At 40.6% G+C, this 22977-nt stretch overlaps 1 protein-coding gene across 1 annotated transcript in view; it reads left to right on the forward strand.

The window, feature by feature from the left end:
- The window catches only part of PREX1 (phosphatidylinositol-3,4,5-trisphosphate dependent Rac exchange factor 1), an 87832-nt gene that overhangs the window by 51233 nt on the left and 13622 nt on the right, over window positions 1-22977 (forward strand). The window contains 15 exon segments of the mRNA XM_017736017.1: window positions 114-186; window positions 1420-1562; window positions 6467-6559; window positions 8705-8853; window positions 9763-9848; window positions 11381-11517; window positions 11961-12132; window positions 13243-13430; window positions 14194-14355; window positions 14920-15130; window positions 16306-16564; window positions 18651-18857; window positions 21108-21196; window positions 21578-21660; window positions 22255-22345. Coding sequence (XP_017591506.1) covers window positions 114-186; window positions 1420-1562; window positions 6467-6559; window positions 8705-8853; window positions 9763-9848; window positions 11381-11517; window positions 11961-12132; window positions 13243-13430; window positions 14194-14355; window positions 14920-15130; window positions 16306-16564; window positions 18651-18857; window positions 21108-21196; window positions 21578-21660; window positions 22255-22345 — 2143 coding nt within the window.

The following is a 22977-nucleotide window of genomic DNA, read 5'->3' on the forward strand; positions in this document are numbered from 1 at the left end:
TCCCTACACAGATCATCCTGCTAATTTCAGAGCCACAAGCTATGTGCTGGGGAGGGGGGAATAATTTAGCATAGAAAATCATCTGAGGTGTAACATTATTCTCCTGTTTCTAGGGAGACTGTCAGACTCGGGAGGAAGCTGTCGCACTGGGTGTGGGACTCTGCAATAACGGCTTCATGCATCATGGTAATACATCAATATTGCTTCCCTCAGTCAGTTAAATGAGCTCTGACTTCAGTCAGATCAGCTTTTTTAGGCTGTGCCATTCATGCTGTGTGCACGCTAATATATGTCTAAGCCTGGTGCCTTCCCAAGGGAAGCCCCTTGCTGATAGTTATGGGAAGCACTGAAGGGATTACACAAGGTAGAAGGAGCACGTTTTTTCACTGCATCTCTTCCAGAGCCATCTGAGCAATGCACAAGCCAAATACTGTCCTGAAATACCACCAAAAATATCAGATGATAAATAAAATTGCCTAGTTCTTGCCTCTTGGACAAACACAATTCTTAGTGCTGAGGCGTCCAAATCTGAGGTGCCAGATTGCCAAATTAGACATCATCCATCCTCAAACAGGGGAAGTAAACAAATCACATCTGTATCAGTATCAAATAGAACATACAAGTCCCAAGAGTAAACATAGCTTGTCAAATGAAACATTCAGTTTTAGTCATAGATAACATTTAGTCACTGTATTTTGAATAGTGTTTTTGAGAGCAGATTATTGTAAATAACTAATGGAGAATTTGCATAGTAGTTAATAATAATGTAAGAATCGTTGGGGTCTGTTTTAAAGAATTTGGTCTGTTCTGAGCCCATGCAAACTTTTGGGATTTATTGCATCCTTTGCCAAGGAAGACCTTTGCATAAGTACATGTTGAATGAAGGAGTTGCTCCTCACTTGCTGCTTTTATTGAAGCCCCCGGGTCTCTGTTTGGAAAAACTGGTACAGAACTTTTTCATGCCTTCCAGAATTTTATAGATCTCATTTCCTTCTCAATTTTTTTTAAGGTTGAAGAGCCTTAGTCTGTGTGGACACCTTATATGCTTTTAAACAGCCCCTTTACCCCTCTTTGCTCCTTTTACAGTTTTACCATGTTCATTTCGATGAGGGAAAGGAGCATGGGGTTTTGAGTAGCATCTTCCCTCCAAGAGAATCTTTTGCATTTTATATACATTCTGCATGCCAGGGAGGTCACATCATGTCATGAGCTACTATGCACTGTGAAGAAAACCATTGTCCTAAAATACAGAATTAGCTTAAAAATACCGAGCTGAGGAACTGACTGATAGAGATGCATCTGGTCTGTGTCCTGTAAAGATTGGGGAAATATTTAGAATTTCCTTTGACTTTCTTCTCTGTTTCTCTCTTTCTTTCTCCATGTAAATGCATGTATGTATTTCATATATATCATTTCCAGTCCTGGAGAAAAGTGAATTTAAGGATGAATCCTTATATTTCCGCTTTTATGCTGATGAGGAGATGGAGGGCACCAGTTCGAAGAGCAAACAATTACGTAATGACTTCAAGCTCATGGAAAACATCCTGGGAAAGAATCTTCTGGTAAGAAATATATTAATGTAAACCTTGATGTTTCTGCAAAAATGGTATTGTTTTATAGTAGAGGAGAATAAGAAGGAAAATTATGAGAGACAAGAATTAAAATGGGCAATTGCACCTCTAGCTAGACTTTTCTTCACTGCATAAATGCTACTAATTCTTGATCTGCTTTGCTGTATATCTCCAGCTTCTGTAGCTCTGACTTTTTAGTTAGGCAGACTGCATAACTTACTGTAGGACCAAGGGAAATCCTTGCATTGCAGGCCCCTTTCTGGAGCACATGACCATCCTGCTGTACTGGGAGCTTTAGATGTACATTTCACACAGGTGCAAATGCATGGAAGTTCCTGCCTGTTTCCAGTGCACAGCTCAAGCCCTTTCTATTCCCAAGAAGCCCTTGCAAGAGTCTGGAAGTGAGCTGGGAGCTGGAGATGTTTTAGCAGACACAACAGTGTTAACTGAGGAAAAAGTAATGGGCTCTACTCTCTTGGAAGAGATCTGCCATCAAGTTTAAACACAGTTTAAATTCAAACATGGTTCAAACACGTGAGGTAAATATGTGAGGTAAATTCAGCTTCAAGTTAAAAGACTGATTAGAACACAGATATTTCAGGGCATCATTCTCTAAGCCATGTGAATGCTGTTTTTGTAGTTCTGAAGTGCATCAGTCACCCTCTGTCAAAATGCAGTCCCATCTCAAACAGAAAACAAATGAAGAGCACATGCTGAGGAAAAAAATCTCCTACTTAGAGGACACAGATTTCTGTCAAATGTGTAGTAGTCATGCTTAAGTCATGAGTTGCTTTCACTTGCATGCATAAATTAACAGTCCCTCGAGTGAAGGGACTTGTGAAGATCCCGCAAAAGCAGTACAGTAAATTCATTACACTTATCCACAAAAAAATTGTGCCTGACTTCTGCTTTATGCTGTGTTTAGCAGTTATGAGCAGCTGTAATCCTGAGGCTTTGCTGTCTGTGGAACATCACTGCTTGCCTCTGTGCTAATGATAGGGCATTAATCCTTCCCATCCTCTGATCCCACCATAGGAGGTTTATTGGAATTTCCTCAGCACTGGCTTTTGAAATATGCTTTCCTACTGCTGTGAAATCCTAGCTGTTTAGTGGATAGGTTTCCCCACCCCCTTCATCAAAGTTTGCTCTATCACAGGAGAGTTTGCCTTTGAAAACAGAAAACAACAGAAACCTTGGCAAATACTTGTTAAAAATGCCAAGGAACAAAGTGCTTTCAGTCTGGAAAAACACAATTCAAACAAAAGCTAGTATTTATTTATTTGCACAATTATTTCTCATTGAAGGACATAAATCTCGACAAACTGAAAAAATATACAACATTCTTTGCATAGTTGAAGAAAATCTGGATTTTGGCCTGACTCCAAGCATTGTGATTTGGTTACTGCAGTGTGCTGTGAACTTGTGATCAGCACCTCTACCTGTTAGCCCAAACTGACCACATCACAAATCAGACCTGGTTGCTTAGATCTGAGTATCAGACAAAGGAGAGTTTCCTGTAGAGATTGGCCATGATCAAAGTTGTGTGAGAGGTTTAATTGCACATGTGATGATGGAGTCCCAGAAGATTCAAAAGAGAAGCATTCTCAATGATTTCTGAAGATGATGCCTGCGTACATTCTATGTAGCAGTATCAAAACTCTTGTGCTGACTTGGAGATCTAGACTGGAATTCTAAAGATCATCAACTTCCCAGACCTGTAATAACTTCTACATTCATCCAGGATATCCCATGTTTCTTATTCTCTGTAAAGTGTGGCAGTAGTTGCCCAACTCTGCAAAATTTCAGCAGAGAGAGCAAAGAAGAACTTTCCCTTTGTTCTTCATTATACTGGTGTACCACAGTCTGTTGTAGCTAGAGAATTAAACTCATGGATTTCAAACACCTCTGGGAGGAAAGCCACTAAGAGCTCATCCCCTAGGGATTTCTGATCCAGGGGACAGGCTGGAAAGTCAGTGACGAGGCATTCATCATCCAGGTGTATGCAGCCACATAAGGGCTTCGAGTGGTTTTGGGTACTAACAGTGAACTCTGAAGTGAAAAATGCCCTTTAGGCTCTAAGTCTTTAATGGTTCAGAAGGAATAGTTTGAGTTCAGTGCTCAATTTCAAAGCTCACAAACGAGAAGAAACTTGGAGTCATACTGTATATATTTAACCTCTTTTGCTAATGTTGCAAAACATACCTTTAAAGATAACAGTAGGGGTGCTTAGATTCTGAAGCTACTCATTGGAAAGCAATTTTGTCTTTTCAAATCTTGTTTTGTGCCCCAAAGCTGTGGGCTTGTGAAAAGCTGTGGAGACTGGAACAACCTGGGAGATGAGGTGGCAGGAAAGAAACTGTCTTTAAATGCTGCTGAGGGCCTCAGAAACCTCCTTCGTTTTCTGAAGTGTTTGGACTTGACATTGTCTGATACCAAGTCAGGCTGTTCAGGTGTTTCCAACAGAGAAGGGTTTTGCTGGAGAGCTGTAGGGAAGTATGTGAGAGAAGAATGTGCATCCTGGACCCAGGTTCAGGGAATGGTGGTTGATCTGCTGTGCTGCCTCTTCTGGTGTTGATGTCCCCAAGAGTTCAGGATGACAGTTCCTGCTGCTGTGTGAGACTGGTGTAATAGGCCATTCTTGGCACAACTTTCATCTCTGCAGATCCCATTCCCCTTGCCCATACCAAAATTTTCTTTGAATGTGTTCTGAGTACATTTGCCCTCTGTTTTTGATTAAACATGCTTGTTTTTCAAATGGTCTCATTTGTTAATGTGATTGTCTCTCAAGACTAAACAGCTGCTGCCTTACATTCCAAAAACTGATTGGGCTTCAGGGGCATAGAAATAGTCCTTGCAGGTGGCGATTTAGTTAATAGCTTTGGACTCCCTAGGGATGAATGGGGTTCAGCTGTGGAATGGCAGAGTGTTCCTACTTTATAATAAAGAATGAATCATTGCCTTCTCCAAGTACTGCAAATGGAATATTATCCATAGTCTGCCTTTTCATCAGGGGTGTCTCCAGCACAGGAAGTTCCGAATGTTGATGCATGTGGGGTTTCTTAAAAGTGTTTTAGTTCTTTGCTTTCAAACAATACATACTTGCAATACCAATGATCAGAGAGAGGTAGGTTATTAAAAATAATAACAAGTAAAAGATCTTCTTGCACAGTACTGATGGCTTCACCCCAAGAGGTAGGTAAGGTGATATAGCTTGCTGGCTGCTGAAGTTGGACAAATCAAAGCCTTCAAGTTGTTTAATGTGTATTTCACATATGCTTTCAAAATTCAAGAAAAGAAACTGAACAGTCCCTTCAAATGTAAAGTGAGAATTGGCGGGGAGAGGTAGCCTAGAAATTTTCCATTGAATCCCAAATATGAAGTGATAAAAGTACGTGCTGTGTTGGGCTGAAACTCATTCCACTTGCAACATTAAAAATCTAACCAGCAATTTACCTGATTTTCTAAGGTCCTTTGTTGAACAAGCACTACTAGCATTGCTTCTGAAAATACTTAAAAATAGCCAAAAATGGGAAACTTACCTTCCAGTCTTTTTACTTTCCTGTGCATCCTCTAATGTGAACATCACCTGATAAGGACTTTTCCCCTTATATTATGCCATGCATTATTTTAACTTGACTGTATGGCTCCTACAGGACAGAATTATTCTAGTTCTTTATTTTTTTTTTTTCCCAAGGTAATTACATGTAAAAGGACAAAATTTATAATCTGATGGAATTTACTTCAAAGGAAAAGGGAGGACAGTATATTAAAACAGTGCAGAAATCATCAGAAGCGAGGAAACAATTCTGAGTAATTTTTTCCCCCAGCTAGATTATGAATAGCTTTATTTTTCCTCTTAAATCAGTTCTGTTTTATCAGATGGTTCTTAAATACATAATATTTGTTCAAATGCAAGATGTCTATCAGTTAGATTTTCCACTCATCCATTTACCATTGGCTAGGCTTGGTTTATTTTTCTATAATGGGGAGTGAGTTGTTAAGCTTTTTACTCATTGTTAATAAACCATTAGAAAAGGATGAGTGAAATGTATATTTGTCATGATTGATATGATTTTAAAGGATATGTATAAGGTGGATCTGTATGACTTCAGTGCAAATAAGAGGAAGCAGAAATTCAGGAGTGCGAATTACGAAGGCTTCTGTCTACCACACAAAGTACAAACTGAGCACAGGGTATGGAGTTTGTGTTTTTTCCCTTACACAAAGCTTGTGTGCCTGTCTCTAGAGGAAGGACTTACAGAAATCAGAAATTTTTGTCTCACTGGTCAGATAGAATTTTAGCCGTCAGACTGCCATTATGATGTAGAATTATGTAGTGTGTAGTTAGATCTCAGGTAGGCCCAAGATCTGCAATTTGTCTGAAACTGATAGCTGAGAAGCACTCAGATCAGTCATTATCAGGTATGTGGGATGTATTCTAAAAAATAAATAAATGATTCTGCTCAATCTGTAGTACATTCACCAATGGAAAATACTGAATAATGATGAATTCTGTAATCTAAAAGTGAAAGATCTATTGAAGGATGAAGAGCTAGGCATTAAAACCAAATGCAGTTTCTAATAGAAGAGTTGATTAACCATTAGAACAAACTCTCAGGGGTGGGAATAGATTCTTTACTTCTTAAAGACTGCAGATCATACCTGAGTTAACTCTGGAAAATCTGCTTTAGTATATATTAAGGACTCAGTGCAGAAATAACTAGGGTAAATTTTATGGCTCATGTTATGTAGATCAGACCAAATGATCTGGTAGTCCCTTTCCATTCTAAGATACAGAAGTCTAGATCAGTTGTGGCTTGCTCCAGTCTTCACCTTTTCTGTGAACTCCATATTTATGAACCATAAATATGTGTAACATTTGTGCTCTGTTTAAGATTTTACCAGAAGAGGATGACTATGGATTTGACATAGAAGAAAAGAACAAAGCAATTGTGGTGAGGTCAGTTCGACGAGGGTCTTCTGCCGAGGTAGGACCTCACATTCATATTTTGGTATCTAAGAATGTTTCACTACTTTGAAAAGTAACAAACCATCCTTTTGAAATCTGTTTCCTTTTAAAGGCAGCTAATAGAAGATGGCTGTCTTCTACAATTCCTGGTAATAAGCTGTTTCTGTAAATTGATAAGTGTTTGGCATTACTGGGTGACTTGAATATTATTGATAAGTGATAGGATGAATATTATTGATAAGTGATAGGATGAGAGCAGTATCTGTGTGATGATAGCTTACCTCAGGTTCCTCAGCAACTTTAATTTAAGGAGGGAGGGAAAGTAACACTCTTTTGGGATAGCAAAGGTGTTCAGTGGGAAACAGGTTTATTTGAGTGAAGCTGCATTTTTAGATATGTATTTTTTCCTTAAAAAGCATGCAGTCATTTCTCTCCATGGTATTTTTTAATTCTACAGAATATATTTGTGTTGTTTCTTTGAAGCGTGTAGATGGCCCAAATGTCATAGGATCTGAGTATTTCTTAATCACCCATTTATCCATAGAGAATCCTTATGTGGATAACACAGTCTGATCTTCCATTTACCAAAATAAGGCATGGATAAACTGATGAAGATAAGAGAGGACTAAATGACTTGTCTGGGACTTCACAGTAAATTGTGGCAGCACACAGGACAGAGCTTCTAATTAAAAGTCCAGGACAACCATTACAGAATTTTTGAATGTCCATGTTAATTTGTGGGTTACTCCTTTAGACTACGTTTAAGTCCTGGATAACTTGCTTAGTGGAAACAGCTGAAGTGGACAGACTGATTTTAGCAAGTTGAGAATGTCACATGGGTAGGAATTTTGAACTGAAGTTTAGTGTTAGAATGAAATTATTTCAGTATTCCTGATTGTCATTTGGTTTATGGTCACCAAAGAAACCAATCCTATGCTTTATCTAGTACTCAAAATCAACATAGGTTGGCCAAAAATTTTATTAATCTAAACCTGTGCTGTGAACCATTGCCTGCCAGATAATCCTTCTGCCCTTTCTTTGGCTGGAAGCTTGGGGAATAGACTGCAAATCTGTTGCGTTTTAGGACAACGGCAGCACACCATTTTCTAAGGAATCTTCTTCTTGATCTTTCAAGATAATCTGTGACCACGAGCCCATCTTTTGAACTTGATCTAATTATACTGCTCCAGCAAAAAACTAAATCTGCATCTCTCTGAGCCAGAGGAAAGAGAGAGTAATGCTGTGTGGACCTCCTGTTTCAAGTCAAGAAACTTGTCAGTGGATTCCAGGCAGAATAGAAAAGGGTTTGCCAAATTTAGAAGGAAACCCAACTGCTGAAACTTGATGTTATATGAAGTAATTCTAGTCTGGAAGGTTTAATAATTTTTTAATGGTTCCTGGATACCTAACACCTAGTCCAAATATTGCTATGTTACATTTTAACTGGTAGAGATCATCAAGGGGTACATTTAAAGCTATTGTCCAGTGGGCACAGTAGGGGATCTCAGTTTTGTCATTGGATCTGTCTCCGACTCCCTGTGTGACCATTGCCAAATAACTGAAGTTAGGTGCAAAACCTAGGAATTAAAATCTTGTGGCTTTTTAGGCTAATGGAGAGCTAGTACTTCAGTTAAAGCAGAGACAGGTTTTTATCAACTCTTCAAACCAGGTAACATTTACTGACATGACTGGGTATAGGTTGCTTTTGCAAGGCTGATGGCTGAAACCTGCCCAGGGCTCCTGTGCCCAAGGTGTAGGAAGTCACACTTCTGCATCTCACTGAGTATTACAGCCCATCTATTATAGGCCCCTAGATTTCAGTTGTGTCCCCCCACCCCTTGTTTTTTTATAGTCTCCTTTTTAATAGTACCTGAAAAAATTGTAGCAGAAAAGTACTAAGATTTATCCATTGCAAACTAAGATACATCTGTAGAGTGGCATATTTCTAAGGATACTAGTGACATCTCTCTGTTTTCTGTAAATGAAGAAAACTTGAAGGGGGAGTGACAAATGACTTGATGAACCAACACTACTTATAGAGTATTCCATGCAAAAATAATCCTAGAAATGTCCATAAGTAGGGAACAGTTGAACCTTGAAGCCTGAGCTTTCAGAGTTGCTGCCAGTGACCCAAAGTGCTGTGTGGTGTTTGTTCCCTTTGCAGATGGCTGGCCTGCAAGCAGGAAGAAAAATCTATTCCATCAATGAGGATTTAGTATTCCTACGCCCGTTTTCAGAAGTGGAAACCATCTTATCCCAGTCCTTCTGCTCACGAAGGCCACTTAGGCTTCTGGTAGCCACCAAATCAAAAGAGTAAGTGCCAAGATGGGCAGACAGAGAAGATTATTGAGAAATGTCAGTTACTAAATAGTACTTCTGCAGTTGTAGTGAAACCTCTGTAAACACTGTGCCCTGCAGAAGCCACTCAATAGGAAAACAGATGACAGAAATGAGGTACAAGAGTCACAGCTTGTTTTTAGTGATGACCCTTGGGCTGCTAGGAGAGGTTGGCATGTGTTCTCTTTATATTGCGGATAGCTTTTGGTTTCCTTGTGCACAAACGAAACTGAATCACAAAGATTGTCATTCTCAGGTGTGAAGCTTCTCACACTCTATTATATGTGCATGGGAAAACAATTTCCACCTATAAAAGCTTGGCTTATTTTTGGATGACTAACAATGTCAGTCCTTACAGTTTTTCAGTCTGTTATTGTTTCTTACAATGAGAGTTGACCCTGTTAGTGTCTTGTGTATTGTTAAATTCTGTAATCCCAGAATGTGCCATAGAAAGTGAATGTCTCAGTGAACATTTGTTGCTGAATTCTAGTTCAGAGTGTCTTGTCCAGTCTACTTTTTTTTTTTAAATTTTTTAATGGAAAAAAATCCTCTGCTGGTATAGGTCAGCACAACTGCACTGAAGTTTGCCTAGAAATGGAAGTGAATATAAATGCCTTAGAAAGTTTCTGTCAAGTGTTATTCACTTAAAGATGTAACAAATTAAGAAGTGCCAAATTTTAATTAACAAATAAAATCTCCCATCTGCCTTGGAGATTGAAGATGGAGTATATTTCTTCATTTGTTATTTATTCGTAAACACTGTGGATGCTTTCTCTCATCCAAACCCAATTGTGAATGCTGGGGAAAGATGCTGTTAAGAACTGCCCAGAATTCGGGCAGCCTAATTTAAAATTGTGCTTTCTCTTCTCCTTGATTTATCTGCAGGATTATTAAAATCCCAGATTGTCCTGAAGCACTTTGCTTTCAGATACGGGGAGCAGCACCACCATACGTTCACGCAGTAGGAAGAGGTAAGTAGAAACTCTGTGGTACAGTTAAGTTGGGAGTACAGCTGAATAGATACACGTGTGTATATAAAGTGTGTGTGTGTATCCGTATTTCAACGAAGACAGATCCAGGTTTCATTGTCCAACTTGTTCTATACAAGTTCTGACAAATTTAGTGACCACAGTGATGAGAACTCATGATAGACAAGAATCACACTCATATAACCATAGAACAGTGTGAGATTTCCTGCATCCAAGTGCTTATCATCTAAATATATCCTAAGACAGCGGTATCATTCTTGTGAACTGAGTGTTGAGTCTCTAATCCCATCAACACAATACAAGGAATAATTTAATTCCACAGTGGAAGAAACTTGAATACTGCAATGCACAATACCATGTGCATGATCAGAAGGCATTATCACTTTATCTCTTGCAAGCTAGAAATGGACTTGCTTAGTGACTCTACCCTTGTTTCTTCTGAGACTACTAAGGTAAAGCTTGACAGCCACAGTGAAAAAAGCCCCTAAAGCTGAGATAGTTGAGAAAAAGTTGAGAGGTAATGGTGTCTGTTGCTTCCTCAGTACTTTTGCCAATTTGGGTCACTGGGTTCTGAAGGTGCTGTAGGATCAGCAGGTTAGTAGACAAGTCATAACACAATCTGGACATCACAAAGTGACATACGACTTGCAGACTAGTTCTTCCTTTACATAGGCATATATTGCTGCAAATTACCAGTATAACACAGAGGCAAACTGCTCTCCTTGATATTTTTAAAAGGAGAAAACACAATTTGACAGAAATATTTACTACTTCTGTACCTGATATATTAACTGGGCTACAAGCAAAGCACAGCTTTAACCTTTATGTTAAGCAGATGCAGAAAATGCGGCCTTTTAGACATACACCACTTCCTTCCTTCAGAACAAATGTGCGTCTCCACCTGAGTGCAGTTAGCTTAGGCAGCACCCACAGATGGCATTCCCAGGGACACACATTTATTACACCCTTTTATAGCAGCACCTATAACCACTTTTTCACAGTTTGGAGTGCAAGCTGGAAGTTCCAGCTAGAAGATTGTACTTTTTCAGGATTTGGCCTGGAAAAGACAAATTACATTTGACATGATAGTCTTTTTCTATGGCAAATTGTGTAACATGCAAGTGTTCTGTCTTCCAGGTACAAGAGGCTGGAACAAATATAACAGTTTATACTTTAGCAAGACTGCAGCTTATGTAACCATAAGGCTAAAAGAGAAACATGTAAGAATCCCAAATGATTTCCCACAGAAATGTCAATTTCTAGCATGAATGCATTTAGATCAAGGAGGTGTCTGATTTTCCCAGCACTACTGAAAACATGAAGGATAGACACATGATGTTATCCTTACACAACAAAGCTCTCTGAATAGTAGCACAGGCGTAGTAGCAAAGGCATGACAGGACTGACCCAGCTCTTCTTACTTTTTCTAACCAGAAAGCTTTTGCAAACTTTCCAGTATTCTCATCCATAGGCAGATGGCATTTCTGTCTAACTTCTCTCCTGTTATTTTTCAGGTTCTGAGGCTGCCGCTGTAGGCCTTCATCCAGGGCAGTGTATTTTGAAAGTTAATGGGAATAATGCAACACATGGAAATTACAAAGAAGTTCTGGAGCACTTCACAGCCTATAGGACCAGGCAGCAGGAAGCACTGGTATGAATGCAAAACCTCAAATGAAGTACATTAATTCCTGCCCTTCTTCTGCCCTCCCCTTTTCCTCTGCTTTTATGCTCACTAAATATTCAGAAAAAGAACATCTACATGTTTGTTTTGACTCATTTCCTTCTATGCCAGAGTCCTGCTGTCACTGAGGGGACCTGATTCCAGTTGCCTATAGTTGCAAAACACATACAGATAATATGAAAGCCATTTCATACATACACTGCATACAGTACTGAAAATTACTAACCACAGAAGTTTACCCAGCAATTGATCTGGATTTTATGTTCTCTGAAGTTCAGAGAAAAGCTGAGGGAACGTTGATATTTCAGCCTACTTAGAAGATACAGAATTGGTAGCTGGATTCACCTTTGTAGTCCAAATGTTTGGAGATTGAGCATTTTGAGGTCCTAGCTGAAGCCTGTATCTGTTGGAAGGGATTGTACCAGTGGGTGTACAGAACACATGAAGATGCTGAAGAGGACAGAGTTCAGCAAGCAGCATCCCCTGCATGTTTGAATGGCAGTCGCCCAGGCTCCAGCAAAGATAGCTCTGCACTAGAAGGACATGCAGAATTGGAATCCCTTCAAAGCAGCCAACAGGAATCAGGTAAAGATTCTCATGGGGGAAGAAAACCTAGGGACAATTCAGCGGCTTTCAGAAGGAAAACTGCAGTACAAGTATAAAGTATAATTATTATTGTAGAATCTCTCTTGTCTTAACAAAGCTTTGTAATTGAATGAGGTCTGCCAGAGGAAGTATTTGTATGCTGCAGTTTATTCAGGAGAAGAAAAAATTGCGATACACATAGAAATTGTGCACCTGTGACTCTGTGCCTTACAAGATAGCCAGTTATGGGAGTGAAGAGACTCAGCATTTTTAGAATCCTTTGGTAGCCCCTGCAAACCAGGCATTTATGGGCAGTAGCTGATGGAGAGGGAAGGTCTGCAAGTACCTCTCCATACCTGCAAGAACAATCTATGTTTTCTGTTATTTTTGATTAAAGATTAAGATGTTAAATTACTTTTACCTGGAGCAAGTTTTCAAGGCATGTTACCACTGTGTCAGGAAAAGATGTGGGTGTATTTCTTCCAGCTTTTGAAAGCATAGCTCAAAAAACAGTTCTACTCTCATGTTGAGGGCTTATTTGGAAAAGCAGATGTTAAGGGAGACTACTAAAGCAAAATTTAATCCAAAGGACTGAGCCTGGTAGAAGCATGTGAGCAATTCCCTGGCAAATCTCAATCTGACTGTAACTGGAATCTCTTCTCTAGTGGCAATAGAATTGCTTTGTGTAAAAAATGTTACCTCCTCACCACATCTCTTCCCTGATATCTCAGTCTTCCAGAGGGCTATTGCAGACAACAGGACTCAGAGGTTAACATACTTCACTTCCCTTACAAGCTTCTGCTAGTGAACAGAACTAGAAGTAATGTCCTGAGCATGGATATGTGCACACATGTATGGAAGAAATCAGAATGGGGATTGGAGCATGTGGACTATCTAAACGTCTGTCACTGTCTCCATTAGTGGTCAGCAGCAAATGTCTTCCTTAGAATATTCTCTCAGTCTACAGCAGTACATAGTTCGAGACACTCCTTGAGCCAAAGGTCATGTGTCACTGCATTCAATAATTTTTCTCAGCAGGTTTCTCTTGCCTGGGCAGGCCTGTGTTCACATGTGCTGTCAGATGCCTCTAATGACTTCCTTTGGTTCCAGCCCAGACACCACAGACTGTTACTTCTCCACTGGTCATTGGTGAAGAAACCCCTCTCATCAGCCTAACTGTGGATAACACCCATCTGGAGCATGGGGTGGTATATGAATATGTTAGCAGTGCAGGAATCAAATCCTTTGTCCTGGAGAAAATTGTGGAGCCAAAAGGTTGCTTCAATCTCACTGCGAAGGTACTGAAAACCGGACATGGTCAGCTTTATTCCTAAACAGAATGGGAAACCAATAATATAGCTTATTACTGCCTGCTGTGGGCTTGGATCTTCAGCTGAGGTTGACATTGGTCTTCTCAGCCCTGCTTAGAGTTTTGTTCATTAGAATGCACTGAGTTACAGTAGCTTGACTGGTATGAGCAAATCAGCAAGTGCTTCCAGGACTTCAACTGTTGAGGTAGATGGAGGAGAGCCCTCAGCTCCTGTTCCTGTGGAATTCTTGCTTTTATCTGCCTGGTAACATACTCTCTGATGATATTCAAGATTAATCTTTTCAGGCAGGAATTTGCTTTACCTTGGAAGAAAATCAAGCAGCTTTTTCCCACCTGAAAGGCTGGATGGGTTGCTTTTTTGCGTAGAACTGCTGCTATTGGAAGGCAGTAGAGTCTGCTGAGTGTCTTTGTCATCTCTGACAAAAATGAGCTAATAGAGAATGTTTGTCACATCCCAGTATATTATCGTTATGTCCCATGAAAGCATGCCAGAGCAGGTAACTTGGACAGTGGATATTTCAATTCACTTCCACGATTCTAAAAATTTTTGAGGAATGTTATATGACTCTGAGGATTAGACACATCAGTGGTTCTCAGGCAGTAATAAAGGCAGCTTGTTCTGGAGGCAGCTTTATCCAACCATGGGGCTTTGCCACTCCCTGAGTGAAAGAAAACTGTATTTTCCCTCCCTGTCAAGACTCCTATCATTGACATCCTGTCTCTTTGTTTAGATTTTAGAGGCCTTTGCTGCAGAGGACAGTCACTTCGTAAGGAATTGTGAAAGACTCATATCCCTAAGCAGTGCTGTGGTCACCATGCCCCAGTATGAATTCCGGCAAATCTGTGACACTAAGCTGGAAAGCATTAGCAGGAGGCTTACAAACTACCAAGAGGTACAACACTACTAGTTATTGGTGAAGTCTTGAGACAATACTTCATTGTGTTAAGTGGGTCTTAGTATTCTTTATTAATGAATCCAAACTGTTTCTGAGGTGGGTGTCCTGGAGGCATGAGAACAGTTCTGCAAATTACTGAAATTGCAAGTTTTGAGTGAAAAATACCTTGTCTGTAAATCGTTCCTTTCTGCTTGTCAGAGCTGTGGGTTAAAACATATTGTTGCAGGTTCATTTCCACTGTATTAATGAATAAATATGAGAACAGATTGATGCATGTCTTAGATAACTTGAATGTAACTACAGTGTATCATGGTGTAAACAAAGTATGTGTGCTTTGTTTGTGCAGTTATCTGAGCTGCTTGAAAAGAGAGTAGTAGGAGATATAGCTAATTGCCTTCCTTTGTTATTTTATGAACTTTTTTTAATGTGTTGTTTCAGCTGCAGCAGAAGTCTGAATTCCTGGATTTCTGGAATAGGAGGCAGGGAGAGAAAAGAATTGTCTGTATTGCATCAAAATTTTTTTGAAAGTGAAGTAACACACACCTACTTTATTTCTTCTAGTTTGCAGATGAATTGAAAACAAAGGTGAGCCCAGCCTTCAAACAAGCTGTTATGGAACCACATTCCCTCAACAGCATGGATTTCTGCCCCACCAACTGCCATATTAACCTCATGGAGGTATCATACCCCAAAAGCACTACCTCAGCAGGGAGATCGTTCAGTATTCGCATTGGACGGAAACCTTCTATTATTGGTCTTGATCCAGAGCAAGGTGATAATTAACTTTAAAGTGATAACTGATTTTATCTGTATAAAAAGTTGTGTTTTTACACTGCTCAGCAAGGTCAAATATAAATATAGTCTTGCCAGTACTCTTTCTTCCTCCTTAAAATTTTATAGTTAAATGGCAGCCCTCTTGTGTTGTGAAAAAGTAATGGCTTTAAGGATAGAGAGGCTTCAGGTCTGATGTTTTTGCTAGCTAGGCTGTTTGTGCATCTCATGGTAGTTACATGTCCGGGGTGCTGTTGCCCTTAGTAGAGGTGACCTGCTTGAGTGAGCAGGGACTGATGGCAATGCTGGTGCTTCATTCAGGGGAACAGCTGAAGTCAATCACATTGTAGTGCTACTTTCTACTCTTATTACTAAATAAATTCCATGCACTGGAGTTGAAAGTCTCTACTTTGTCAGGCGATCTATTTCCTGATAAATTGCTGCTATGCAGCATTGCTCCTACAATCTGGTTGAGTTACAATATTTCTTTATCATGATCTCACTTAACATGTTTCTGGTTCATTGCCTTATGAAGGTCAGAGTGCAGGAATGTTTGGAAGAGGGAAGTATAGACTAACCAACCTTCTGAACAATGGCATTGACTATTAAAATTGAGGTCTATAAATGAGCCCTGCTTGCTTGGGCAATAATATTTTTAATGCGAGCTAAGGTAGTTAGCAAAGTACTGCAACAAAACTGTCAGCATTTCTAAATGAAAAAGCATTAATTTATCTTCTGTAAGGACAGAATCCAATATTTCTTTATATGTGTATGTGTGTGTAAGTGTAAATGTCTGTAGAGCTGGCATAATAACACAGACCGACTCCTGAGAAGCCAAATTCATTAACTTTTCAGCAAATGCTTTTAGAGAGCTTCTGTGTTGACTATATGAGTATATGTGTGGACATATGTCTTTACTTCCATAATTTAACCAGTTTCTGAACTGCAGTAAATTCAAAACAGCTAGCTAGCATGCCAAGGGAAAAAAAACCAACTTCCTTGGGGTTTTTGGGGTTTTTCCAGAATGATTTTGTCATAGAATGTAATTATATAAAATAGTTCTGTGAAATTTTAGTTCTTCCTGTTAAAACTCCACGCATCCTAAACGATCATCATTGGGATGGAGTGGGGAAAGTCATGAAAGCCATACTAACTAGATCCTTTAATGTTTAGTAGGTACCTTAAATCCAGTCTCATATACTCAACATTGCATCACCACTATGGCTGCACCATCCTGGAGATGTCCAGCCCCAGAAGATGGAGATCCTGATGGTAGCTTTGGCCAGCAGAATGGAGGAACAGTTCAGGAAGAAAGGGGACTCAGTTTTCTGCTGAAACAGGAAGACTGGGAGATGCAGGACTCCTACTTGCACCTTTTTAACAAACTTGACATTGCAGTGAAGGAAATGAAGCAGTATGTCATACAGATAAATAAGTGAGTACAAAATCCTGTATGCACTGGAGAAAGAAATTCTTATGACATTGAGGCATTAACCTCCAAAAACACATTGTGCTGTCAGCCCCAGCTGTCAGCCTCTTTACTCACCTGTTCACACCTGCCCTTGTATGACAGGTCCTTGCTGGTTGCGTCAAATCTACTCCTGGGCAGATCCATCAGTGTTTGTATTATTGTCCTTTTCTTCTAAAAGTCTATCTGAATTTGACAGCCACTGTTTTGCTTACTGTATATTCCAAAATAAGAATCTATTTGATGTCAAGAGCAGTTTTGGAATCCCATATGAGCACAGACCCTTGAGATTTTGTCTGTCGTAAGACAGACTAAGCAAAACATGTAATTGCAGGCCCGTTTCTCTATGGAACTTATGGTTTCCTTTCCTCTTTTTGTCTTTTTATTTCTGTCTTTATCATCACAGGTCTCCTAGTAGCAGTAACGAAAGATGGAGTAGCGTGTCTGTGATTTGTGCATAATAGGCAAGGTTTTGGTAGCAGGGGCTGCAGGGATGAGCTGTGTGGGAGGAGGCCTTACGATGCCCTAAGCTGATGACAGCCACTTCCAGGAATCCCAGTAATGAAAAGAACAGCCCATTGTGCACTGTCCTGGTTTGACCCCAGCCAGCAACTCAGCCCCGCACAGCCACTTGTTCAGTCCCTGCCAGAGGGATTGGGAATGGAGTCAGAAAAATAAAAGTGAGAAAACTTGTGGGTTGAATTAAAGACAGTTCAACAGGTGAAGCAAAAGCTGCACACAAGGAAAGCAAAACCAGGGACTCAGTCACTGCTTCCCATGGGCAGGCAGGTGTTCAGCCACCTTCAGGAGAGTAGGGCCCCATCCTGCAGAATGGTGACTTGGGAAGACAAACGCCATGACTCCAAATATTCCCCCTTTCCTCCTTCTCCCCCCACTTTATATTCTGAGCATGGTGTCACATGATCTGGAATATCCCTTGGGTCAGCTGGGGTCACCTGTCCGGGCTATGTCTTCTCCCAGTCTCCCACACACCCCAGCCCCCTCCCCAGTGTGGCTGTACAAGAGGCAGAAAAGGCCTCAGCAATAACAAAAACATCTCTGTATTATCTACCCTGTATTCAGCACAAATCCACAACAGTCCCATATCAGCCAATGGAAAAAAATTAACTGTATCCCTGCCAAAACCAGCACATAACCAAAGCTTCACCTGACTGGAAAGCACATGGAGCCTTGGCTCCAACATGTATACAGAAGGGTGGTAGCTGCTGGGTAGAGGCAGTGAGCTGAGGAGGAGAAATCCAGTGCCTTGGATGAAGAAAGTGAGGACTTCCAGGCCACCATGGTTACAGTGATTAAGCTACACCTTACAGAAGTAGGGTACCTGTGGAAACAGGACCTTTTGGGAACTGGGATTCATGGGAATCTCCTGAGGTTCAACAAGACCAAGTGCAAGGTGCTGCACCTAGTCAGGGCACTACAGGCTGGGGAATAAGGGGACTGAAAGCAGCTGTGCCAAGAAGGACTTGGGAGTGCTGGTAGATGAGAGGCTGGACATAAGCCATCAATGTGTACTGGCAGCATCATTCAGTCCTGAGCCACCCATGTCCTGGGCTTATACCCACAGTGTGGGCAGCAGGTGAAGCTGGGGGGGAATCTGCCCCTCTGCCCTGCTCAGGTGAGACCCTACCTGCAGAGCTGCCTTCAGCTCCGGCATGCCCAGCCCAGGCAGGACATGGGGGAGAGTCCAGAGGAGGCCATGGAGATGAGCAGAGGGATGGAGCAGCTCTGCTGTGAGGACAGGCTGAGAAAATTGGGATTGTTCAGCTGAAGAGAAGGCTCTGGGGTGACCTACTTGTGGGTTTCCAGTACCTGATGGGAGCCTGCAAGAAAGATGGAGAGAGACTCTACAACAGCCTGGAGTGACAGGACAAGGGGGAATGGCTCCAAACCGAGAGCATGTTCAGATCAGATGTTAGAAAGTAGTCTGTGTAAAAGTGCTTGCAAAGTTAGCTCTGATTTCACATAGCTGGATTTAGCCTGAGTTGTGACAGTTCATTTGTGGGACTGAGAGCTCTATGTTGTGCTTCTGCAGACTTTTGTCCACCATAACAGAACCTACAGAAGGTGGTGCCTGTGAGCCACCATCTACTGAGGAGACATCTTCACCTTCCCTGGGAACAGAAGAGAGCGATGCTGACAAAGCTGAGCATGGTGGAATCAAGAAAGTCTGTTTCAAAGTTTCTGAGGAGGACCAGGAAGACTCTGGACATGACACAATGAGTTTCAGAGACTCCTACAGGTCAGTCTGAAGATTATGCCACTTTTACCTTACTAAAAGTGTTTCAGAATTCTGATTCCAGTATGGATTCAACAGGTTGTTTTCCAGTCAGTCAATTATCTAGTATTCACTTAGTATTCACTTTACTGAAGTATTCATTATATTTATTATCATGGAGACATACATAGCAAAAATACTTCTGCCAAAATAATGGCAAAATATTAAAACTGCTAGAAAATTGAATAAAATGAAATAAATAGGTCTAGTGTGACTTTTTGTATCCTGTAGCCAGAAACTGCAGAAGTCCAGCAGAATTCTTAGACTGCTTGGTCTTATAATAGCTGGTATTTCCATTTGGTTCTGCAACCAATTTTCCTGAATGTCTAAGACACTAAGAAACAGAAATGGACATTGAGTTTTTTATTTTTAATGGGCCTTTGAAACCACAAATGCAAGTATTTATTCAGGTGTCTCAAAATCTTTTTGGGACATGACTGACTGTTGGTTCTCCAGGAATATTTGCTGCCAAAGGGAATCTCAGTACAATTCTCTCTATTTTGGGGGGAAAACATTTGGAAACTCAGCTTCAGAGTAAGTGGAATAACAAGTTGTGGCCGTGTCTGACTACTGCAATTTAACATCCTTAATTGGCCATTTCTACATTTCTAGTAAGGCCCTAGAGCTGGGAGGATTACAGGGACCTGAATGAATGATCTGTCTTTGTAACTTCCCCGCTGCAGTCCTGATGCTTTATTTGCTGTTGTTGGGCACTCGTACTAGTAGCAATAGGTGCCACCCATGCAGGACTGCAGAATGGCAGAAGGGGAACAGTTTGTGTTGGAATGGGTCTCTGGAGCTTGCACAGTCCAGTCCCTTGCTCAGGAGAGGGCCAGTTAAGAGTGGTTGCTTGGGGTCTTGTCCAGTTGAATACTGATCACCTCACAGCAATATGAAGTCAATAAAGAAACAGAACGAGCACTTGCAGTGGGGCAACCTTTGTTGTGTGAGATTTCAATCTACACGTGTGCTCTGGAGCTTTCTGAGTGAAAGGTGCCGTATTTCTTTCACTGTTAATAGGGTATCTGTGTAGTTTAAATTTCTGTAATTAAGGCTAATCTATTCTGGGTAACAAAGTGACAGCACTAAAAACCTCTCTGGGTTTGTTGCTTGTTCCAGAATTCTACACATAAATTTAAGATGAGAAACACTATTCTGTCTTATCTTTATTAGACAGAGGCAGAGAATTAAGCATATATTACAGGTAATAGTTACTCAAGGGGGAATATGTTCTTACGGGTTTTGATTTAAAAGCATTGATTAGCTACAAACCCAAGCAAATTGCACATAAGAAAATACCTTGCCATGCTTCTTTTTCTGGGATTGTTTGGAGGTGCAATTCATAAGGGTTTGTACTGCAGAGTAGTTACCTTAAGTGTTAATCTTCTTAAGAAAAAAACAGATTTCTTTGATACTAGATTTTAAAAAGGACAGCAAGAATCCCAATTAGGGTTCTTTCCCTTGCTCTTATATTTTTCTTTCATCTCAGTTAATAATTTAATCAGAGGCAGAGACAGTGGAGAATTTTGTAAGCTTTGTTTTGGTCTTGTACTATTAAAACCACTGTCACTTCACTGGAAGGGGACAGCCTGAGATCCGTAATCTTTTTGATTACTTTTAGTAAGAATAGTTAAAGTGAACCTTAAAGAGAGGAGATTCACACTAGAATTTTCCAGGTGTGCATGAGCCAAGATTGGTGTGGAGCCGACTGTCGTGACTCCTCTGCATCATGATAGGATCTGCAGTGCCTGATTCTCCAGTGGCGTAGATTCCTTAAATTTTCACTCCCACCTCCATTATCTGCAGCCTCCCTATATGCTGGATTTGGATGCTGTAATATCCTGAGAATTGGTAGCAAACATTTAGTGGAGATCCAGTATTTTAATTATTTCTCCCCTACTCAGTGCCCATAGAGCAAATTTAATGATGTGGCCCAGCCGAGGACTGTGGTGTGACATCTGTTTTCATTATTTACAGAAGCAGGGTGATATATTAAGCATTCAGTGTTAACTGCAAATCGAAAAAGACATCCTGTGGCAGCCCAGCTCCCGAGTCCTTGCTTAACGGCTGTTCTGCGTGTCATTAGTTATAGTCATTTCATTTTCACAGAATTAGGTTTGGGGAGACAGCGCTAATAAAGGCAGAATATCAGTGTATCAGGGACTGGGTGCAGGCACAGCTTTTGTTCAATCCCCCCTCTGCTTTACTTTACAGTGAGTGTAACAGTAACCGGGATTCCGTGTTGTCCTACACCAGCGTGCGGAGCAACAGCTCTTACCTGGGCAGTGATGAGATGGGATCAGGTGAGTGTGCGCACAGGTCACAGGCATCCTTCTCGTGCCCGACCCTTCAGCAGTGCTGACAAGTCTTTGCTGATTATAAGCACTTAGCATATTTAATTTGCACAGGTGGTCTCTTCAAAACTAATCACAAGAACATAAAGATACAGCTTTGCCCTTTTCTATTAAGTCACAATAAATCTGGAACATGGGAGAGGTATGAGGCAGGGTTAAGTTTCTTTAGTTACTGGATACTTGCATTATATGAAAATAATGAGTGTTTTGATCTAAGAATTGGAGATAAAGCAGCAATCGTTATTTACTTCACAGCAGTGTGAAGATGTGCCTGTGCCTCATGACAGATTATGTTTGTAAGTTAAAAGCTTTTAATTTCTTCTTTATTAGGAGATGAGCTTCCCAATGATATGCGGATACCTTTGGACAAACAAGACAAACTCCATGGCTGTCTGGAACACCTTTTTAACCAGGTATGTAAAGCGTTATTCTTACACAGAATTGCTTTCTCTTTATCAAATGTCAATTAAGAAATTGGAAGTACTAAATTGTGTTATGAGATCATATTTTGAGGAAGGTATACTATTGAGATTTTGGGGTACAGTGTAAGCAAGTGCATTATAGGACAGTCTGAGGAATCACTTTTGTCTGCATTATTAAAGTTGCCTCATGATTTAAGCAAGGCTGACCTTCCCTACCTAAGGCATGAGACTAAGGGAAAAAAAGCTTTCATGAAAAAGAAGACAAACTTCTAATACTTTGTTTGATGTAAATGGATCACATTTGCAGATTTCAGGAGATGTGTTTATAATGTGTACCACTGGAGAGTTAGTTGTTTGCTATTCTCTTACCTCATCAGCATGTGGATCATCGTCATGCAAAATGCTGTTACTAAATGCGAGAGGCTCTTGAGGCCAGTTCATGGCTACAAAGTCTGATGGCTGTGCGTCAGTCATTCCAAAATACAAATAGTGTAATGGCTTCAGCAGTTTCCCACAACAGTTCTTTCTGTTCAGATGTTCTTCTGCAAGTCTTACTGATGCTGGTTGGTAACATTCCAATTGTAGGTTGATGCAATCAATGCACTTCTAAAAGGACCAGGGATAACTAAGGCCTTTGAGGAAACCAAGCACTTTCCCATGGACCACAGTTTGCAAGGTAAAGAAATTGATTGATTGTATTTAATAATGTGATTTCCAAGACTTTAAAGCTTAAGGTACATGCTATGGCCACGCAGTCTACCCCGCCCTGCATTAGGCAGGTACCATGTCTGACCACTGAAATTTTGTATCTCTTAAGAGGTCATTTTCATGGGAATTCCTCCACACAGAGGCCTCTTTTGTTACATGCTGCTCAATTCTTGCAGCTCTTTCACAAGTCTCCAAATCTCCGCTTTGATGTGAACATATCTGAAAAGGTACGAAGTAGGGATAGTCAGATTGAAGGTGAAAGAGTGCTCTGATAAGCTGATGAGGGGCTGACCACTGTAGATCCAAGGCACCAAAAGGTTCTGCCTCAGTTTGCTCAATGAGTTACTCTGCTTTTCTTCAGATGGATGATTGCCAGAGTAAACTCATCCTCCCATAACACTTACTTTGAAAACTGATTCTCATAGAGAGCAAACAGATGATACCATGTTTTCTTTTTTCTCAGGGAGCTTGATGACTCTCTGGTCTTAATGGTTTTGGGGCTCAGGATGTGGTTTCTTTTCTCCCTGAAACACACAGGATTTTATTTTCTAAATATTTGCTGCCATTTCCTTTCCCACTTGAAATCTGAAATGTTTCCTA

This window comes from Corvus brachyrhynchos, unplaced genomic scaffold (assembly GCF_000691975.1).
Source record: "Corvus brachyrhynchos isolate BGI_N302 unplaced genomic scaffold, ASM69197v1 scaffold10, whole genome shotgun sequence".
NCBI lineage: Eukaryota > Metazoa > Chordata > Aves > Passeriformes > Corvidae > Corvus > Corvus brachyrhynchos.